The sequence below is a fragment of the Vigna unguiculata genome, chromosome 5 (assembly GCF_004118075.2).
Source record: "Vigna unguiculata cultivar IT97K-499-35 chromosome 5, ASM411807v1, whole genome shotgun sequence".
Lineage (NCBI taxonomy): Eukaryota > Viridiplantae > Streptophyta > Magnoliopsida > Fabales > Fabaceae > Vigna > Vigna unguiculata.
The window spans coordinates 2,877,780-2,885,231 of record NC_040283.1 but is presented as its reverse complement, the minus strand read 5'-3'; the positions used below and the strand labels follow the sequence as shown (position 1 = coordinate 2,885,231).

General features: G+C 31.6%; 2 protein-coding genes across 2 annotated transcripts; one reads left to right on the top strand and one right to left on the bottom strand.

Annotated features, from left to right (window-relative positions):
- LOC114183453 (UDP-glycosyltransferase 83A1-like) lies at positions 1 to 2,173 on the bottom strand. The gene is made up of 2 exons (XM_028070477.1): positions 1,506 to 2,173; positions 1 to 1,000 (listed from the first exon to the last, which is right to left on the bottom strand). Exons 1-2 carry the CDS (start codon positions 1,990 to 1,992, stop codon positions 153 to 155), a joined length of 1,335 nt encoding a protein of 444 aa, XP_027926278.1. The 5' UTR covers positions 1,993 to 2,173; the 3' UTR covers positions 1 to 152.
- Positions 2,174 to 5,909: 3,736 nt separating this feature from the next.
- Positions 5,910 to 7,452, top strand: LOC114183467 (UDP-glycosyltransferase 83A1-like). The gene is made up of 2 exons (XM_028070492.1): positions 5,910 to 6,390; positions 6,489 to 7,452. The coding sequence occupies exons 1-2, from the start codon at positions 5,910 to 5,912 to the stop codon at positions 7,334 to 7,336; spliced, it is 1,329 nt and encodes a 442-aa protein (XP_027926293.1). The 3' UTR covers positions 7,337 to 7,452.

The following is a 7,452-nucleotide window of genomic DNA, read 5'->3' as shown; positions in this document are numbered from 1 at the left end:
GAAAAAAACCAATCTTTTATTATTATGGAAATGGGAGTTATTGTTCAATATGTTAAAAGATGCTAAAAGACAGCGTAGTTTTGATTCCAACAGAATGAAAATGAACATTATTAGTGACTATATTTCAACCATTTCCAAGCTAAAAAGCATTATTACTCTGCCCAACTGATAAAGCTTTTCAGATTCTCTGAAGAGTGACCACCTTCTACAACGTTATTCAGGGTCAATTCCTTCAGTTTCAAGGACCTTGCTTTTATCCCTTCATCATCAAACAGCTGCTCCACCTTCTTCTTTATCTCTTCCTTCGATACTAATCCATTCTCATCCTTGTCTAATCTCAGTCCAACCTTCCACACATCACAAATATATGACCTGTTCACAAACTGGTCCTTTACTAATGGCCAACACAAGAAAGGGACCCCACTGCATACACCTTCCATGCTAGAATTCCAACCACAGTGACTAATGAAGCAAGCTATGGCAGGGTGGTTCAAAACCTTCTTCTGTGGTGCCCAGTTCACAATTCTGCCTTTACTTCCGTGGAATTCATCAGAGTATGAATTGTTTACCCTGTTACTGTCACAAGAATTCACAACCCAAAGAAAAGGCTTGTTAAGTAAATCAAGTCCAAGAGCCAATTCCTTTAATTGGTTGTGATCAATTACTCCCGAACTACCAAATGCTACATATATAACAGATTGAGGTGGCTGATGATCTAGCCATTCTAAGCAAGTTGTGTCTTCTTGCCAGAGTGTACTTTTGTTGCTGTCACTTGCCATCAATGGACCAATAGGTAGGAACCGTGGTGATATGGAAAATGCAGCAGGCTCAAGATTTTGTGCTGTGTTGCAAAGCCACCATTCTCCTAACTTAATAGTCTGCATCTCTTGTGCAATATGATGAACCAGAGTCTTATCTAGGCCACACCATGGAAAGTTTGCTGTGTCCATCATTGGCATATTTGGGTAGAGTTCAATTTCTTTCTTTTCCACAGGGTTTCCTTCAAAGCATTAAGAATGAGGTAAAGTTACAAATCTTTTTTTCTCATATATCTTAACTGTGACTTGGTTCTCCTAACTTCAGTGCTTTTAGAAGTAACACTTAACACCAAATTTTAGTAAAACGTTAAAAAGTTGAGCATTGCTTTAATCTGATATGGGTACATGCAGTAGCAAGTAAATTAACACACAGTACACTGTAAATTTTTTGTCAAACTCAGAGTTACAGAAGAAACATCACAGAGTTACAGACAAAACATCAGAGATTATAACTCAATCCTTAGTCGATCTTACCCATGATAAAATTGCTCGCTCAAACAATGTCACATGCATAACTTCGTTTATCAAACATTATAAGTAGACAAACTATCATACAATAGAAACTCCTACTTTGCATCAAATGTTATGTTACCCATGACACACACAGTTTAAATATTGGCAATGTAGAAAGTAGAGAAATTTGACATTAAGAGAAACTCTAGAAATATGTGCGGTTGAAAACTTTACCATCTGAATCTAGGATTCCATCTTGAATGAACTTTGGTAAGTAATCACATGTGGCCAACGAAGTGGCAGATGCAGGCCACAAAACAGCACCTTTAATTCCCAATTTATGACCAACTTCCAGGGCCCAACCCATATTCACTGTGACAAGAATGCAAGTGATGCTATTGTTAACATTCAATGCATTGATATCTTGAATGAGTTTGGGAAGCATATGAGGCATGTGAGTTTTGATGGAGAAAATAAGTTTCTTGGGGTCCTTTCTGTCATCTTCAGGGCCCAAACCATCTGGGAGCGTCACAAACTTTATCTGGGGTCCCTTGAAATTCTCCAGCGCAGCATCTGCTGTATTTGCTCGTTTGTGGTTGAACTCTGTGTTTAGAAAAGTGATGTTGCAGCCATGTGTGGCAAGAACCTCACACAACTGCATAAGGGGATTCACATGTCCTACACTTGGATATGGAATCACCAGAAAGTGAGGGTTACCCATCTACTTCAAAATTCGCTTTCACTGCATCAATTGTTGGAGATGAAGACGAAGAGTGCGTGTGAGTGTTGCTCCATTTAAGGCTTGCACTTGGTTGTGGTAAAACATGTCAGAACCTTCAGAAAGTTATTACCTATTTCTGGCCTAACTGTACTTTTGTGGTCTCAACGTTACGCTTTTCGAAAAATAGTTAATAACGCTATTGATAGTGTGATTTATGTAAAGATTGTTTAGCATCAAGTGGTTCAAATAGTAGTTAAAATGGATTTCATAAAATTGTAAATTATGAAAGGGTAACATGAATCATAGATTTGAATTTTGTGAATTTAAATTTACAAAACTAATCACTATCTCTTATAATCTTAACCATACAAGTTTTAAGGGTGAAAAAAAAATTTACTTTAATTGATTTGGCGAAGGTAAATGATGTAGAAAAAACGCTCTTTATTTTTAATTAGATTGAAATTTTGTTTTAATTAAAAATTCATTTATTAGCTTTGATTGAATTATATACTAATTGAAATTCATTGAAGAGTGTGACTGTTAGGTGATGTTGCAGTTCACACTACCAATAAGGTAAACTTTTAACTGTATTAAATTTTAATTATACTTAGTTTTAATTGGACCGCTCTGCAACCCATGATACACATAACAATAATTTTTTAATTATATTAAATTTTAATAGGTTTAAGTTTTATTTGAATGAAATATAGGGTGTGGGTTTCAAATTTGTTTTACTTTTGCTTTTTAGCAATGGTTAAAAATTCGAAACAAACTTTATTTTTCATACAATGGAATTTCAATGTTTGTTGGAAATTTTAAGAAAGTAATTTATTCTAACAAATAATGTATAAAATTTTATGAGAAAATATATTATTTAGGAAAAAAATTAAAGAAAATAAAATAATAGTGTTTTATTTAAGTAATTTATTAAACTTAATTAATAACAAATTAAAATTATTCATATTTTCTTATTAATGTTTCTTTCTTTGTATTATTTACCAACTTAATTTTGATTCAAATGTCTTAGATTTGACTAAAATCAAAATATTTTGAAAAAATTAATTTTTGGTTGATGTAAACAAGTTATCTTTTTATATATATCATTAGGATTTTTTTAGATCACGATTATTTCTTACACAATATTATAGTTAGTTTTTTTTTTCGAAAAATGTTGGAAAACTGATATTCATGAATTATATTTTTTTAATGATATTTTTTCGTGGTTTTAGTTTTGTTGATGTCTAACATCATTAAATTTTTTTTATCATTGATGCCAATACTATTCTTTATGAATAATTTGTTAGGATTTATGTTGATTGAAAAACTTTAAATCAAAATTAGTTTGAATTGTTTTTCGTTAATGCTGATTCGAGAAATTTGTTTAGCCACCCAAAAGTCTGTTAAAACCCTTCACTAAAAAATATTATCTTTCTTATACGACCGAATACACACTTTGCGAGGATATTCTTCGAATATTCATGCACACTCCAAGCTACCATTTCACGTCTTTAAGTTAGAATGCTCTAGGATTTGGATGACAAAAAATATCTATGTTTATAGTTATTCGCGGGTAAAATTTGTAATAGAGAGTTGATATCTGCAGATAACATGTATTTTAACATATGTTTATAAGGTTGGATGGTATCCGAAAAAAAAATTATTAAATAAAATTTAATTAAAATTAAAATTTAATTTATATTTTATTAAGTTAAATTTAATAAAAAATAAATTTTCATTTTTATTATATTTTATATTTTTTTTAATTTTATTTAGAATTTATTTTAAAAATTTATACAATATATTTTGTTAAATATCTATGAAGGTTTTAGAAAATTCGTAAGTAATTTTTAAACGTGTATCTGACAGTAATGAATTGGACTTTTTTGTTATATGTTGAGTATCTGTATCCAACACAACTTGTTGTCATCTTTATTATAAGTACTTGACTCTTCAAGCCAAAATGTGGGTGTGTCAAGAGAAGAGACTCCAACGTTTAAATCAACCAAATGTGTCATATAATATTAGATATAGTAATAATTGAATGTAATTAATTTATCTTGTGCACTTACTATTTGTATCCTGTTTATGGGTTTTTAGCCGAATGCACCTAATTCACATGGTTAATTATCTTAATTAACTTTGTCTAATATGCCTTAACCTTCACCTTAACTTAATCATATTTTACCAACATTAATGGTCAAATATACTTAGGTCAAGTACATTTTAATTTAAATATGGTTGAGATGCATTCGAACATGTATAGTATACTAGCTCTAAGCTTGACTTGTCATACATTCAAGTCTTTTTTGTCATCATGATGTGAGTCTTAATTTGACCGATATGTACAAACAAAATTTGTATTTCTTTAGTCGTTTTAATTTCCTTTCGCAAGGAAGTTGCATATGCTGCGGAGGGAAGAACTCCTTTGATGCCCAGTTTGTGAGCGACTTGCAAAGCCCAACCCATATTTGTTGTAACAATTATACATGTTATCTTGGTGGGTTTGAATTGAAGAGACTTGGTGAACTGCTTTTTCGAAGTGGAAAAAGGTTTATGTATAGGAGAGATAAAGAGAGAGTAGTGCATAAATAACATATAACCGAAAGAAATAAAAATAATAATTTTATTGAAAATATTGTAAACAAATTTATGAAAATAATGTAACTTCTATATTTAAAAAAAAAAAAAGAATCCAGGTTAAATTTATAATTGTAATATTTCAATTAAATTCTTAACACTTGAATTTAATTGAGAAATTTTGAGTCTTCAGTTCAGAAAACCCGATTTAAAGTTTTCTTAATTTTTGAGAAAAAAACATTTTCAGAAAAAGAAAGAATCATAAAAATAATTTAAAATATTTTTAAATTTTTTAATAATCGTAATTAATATTATTTTCTTGTTTACTTTAAGTTTTAAAATGAATTCATTGTGTATTCTTTTAGGAAATTATCTTTTGACAATTTATTTTTGATAAATTTGACAAAAATTTTATAAATAAAATTAAAATATATTAATGTTTTATTTTTTAACTAAAATATAATAAAATAATATTTTTTTATTTAAATTGATAATTTATCAAAATTTGTAAAATAAAAAACTTTGGTATCCTATTATATTCCTATTTTTTGAAATTTTACCTTTAAATGTTTGAACACATAATTTATTAACTGACAAGGGTCACTTGACACTCCTCACCGTCGTGGTAGATAGTTAGTGTGTTGAAACATGAAAACAAAATGTCCTCATCCAAAATCCAATCACCAAAGTAAATTATTATTATTTCTAATAACCGAACGTCAGCAATGACGCACCACATATATATATATATATATATATATATATATATATATATTAATTAGAAAAATTACTTCTTGACAATTTTTTTTTGACAAATTTAACAAAGTTTTTAAAAATAAAATTAAAACAGATTAAATTTTTATTTTTTAATTAAAATAAAATAATAAAATAATGTTTTTTTTACCGGAATATAAAACTTTGTCAAAAATTTTGTTAAAAACTTTGTTAACCTATCATAACTCAATTTTTAAATATAAGTTACGGTATTCTCATAAATTTGTTTATAAACTTTTCAATAACATTATTAATTTGATCTCTTCTGGTTATTATATATTATTTAACTTATTAGGCATTTTACTCTTCCTCTCTCTTGTACAGAAACCAGGAAGATTATTCTACTTCCAGAAAAGCAGTTGACCATGTCTCTTCAAACCCACCAACTTTGACTTGTACGAGATACGAGATACATCAGTGTACTGCAAGCATTTTAATAACCATATATAAGGCAAAACGCATCATACATACACACAACAAACAACACCAACACACATTTCGTTCCTACACTTGATTCGAGTCTTCTCAATTGTTCTAGTGTTTCTATGAACTATTGATTCACCAAAATGGGTATACCTCACTTTCTTTGTTTACCATTTCCAGTTCAAGGACACGTGAACCCCCTCATGCAGTTTTCTCTTCTTTTGGCCAAACATGGTTGCAAGGTCACTTTTGTGCACACAGAGTTCAGCCTCAAAAGAGCCAATACTGCTGGTGGTGACAACAAGGAGGAGGCTCTAGTAGAGATGGTGACTCTCCCTGATGGTTTGGAGCCTCAAGATGACAGAAGCGATGTGGCCAAACTTCTTTTTTCAATGAAAAACACCATGCCTGCTTTGCTTCCAAAGCTCATACAAGACATTGATGCCTCCGATGTTGGGAACAAGATAACATGTATAATTGTTACCATAAACATGGGTTGGGCTTTGGAAGTCGGCCTCAAATTGGGAATCAAAGGGGCTCTTCTCAGTCCACCGTCTGCAACTTCCTTGGCTTGTACTGCCTGCATCCCAAACCTTATTGAAGATGGCGTCATTGATTCTGAAGGTAAATAAATATCCCTTTCTTGGAAAATTTTTCATTTTTAGCTGTGTGTTGTAATTATTTCTCATAGTAGTGTATATGATTTCCTTTTGGAATTATAGGACTTCCCACCAAAAAACAACAAATTCAACTCTCTCCGGAAATGCCCATGATGGACACAGATTACCTTCCATGGCGTGGCTTTAAGAAGATGTTCTTTGATCATCTTGTGCAAGAGATGCAAACTCTGAAGTTAGGAGAGTGGTGGCTTTGCAACACTACTTATGATCTTGAGCCTGGAGCATTTTCCATATCACCAAAGTTCCTACCCATTGGGCCATTGATGGAAAACAGCAACAGAAGTTCATTCTGGGAAGAAGACAGAGCTTGTTTGGAGTGGTTAGATGAACAAGCACCTCAATCTGTTGTGTATGTTTCCTTTGGGAGTTTAGCAGTAATGGATCCAAAGCAGTTTAAAGAATTAGCTCTGGCACTCGATCTCCTTGACAGGCCTTTTATCTGGGTTGTGCGTCCGGGTAATGAGAAGAAGGAAAACGTGAATGAATACCCTAATGAATTCCATGGAAGCAAAGGTAAAATAGTTGGTTGGGCCCCTCAGAAGAAGATACTGAACCACCCTTCATTGGCTTGCTTCATTAGTCACTGTGGTTGGAATTCTACCCTCGAAGGCATATGTGCCGGTGTACCTTTCTTGTGTTGGCCATGTGCAACTGATCAATTTCTGAACAAGTCTTATATTTGTGATGTGTGGAAGATTGGAATTGGATTAGAAAAAGATGAAAGTGGAACAGTTTCAAGGGAAGAGATAAAGAAGAAGGTGGATGAAGTGGTTGCTGATGACGACATTAAAGCAAGGTCTTTGAAATTGAAGGATATGACTATAAATAACATACAAGAAGGAGGACAGTCATCAAAGAATCTCAGCTTCTTCATGGATTGGGCAAAGTAGTGATGCTTCGTTTGGATAACAATGTATTTTGGCCGTACTGAAAAATAACATGTATTTTTCTTTTGTTATCTTTATATTATTTTATTTTGAAAAGTATTCTTAGTTCTTTAAGTTAA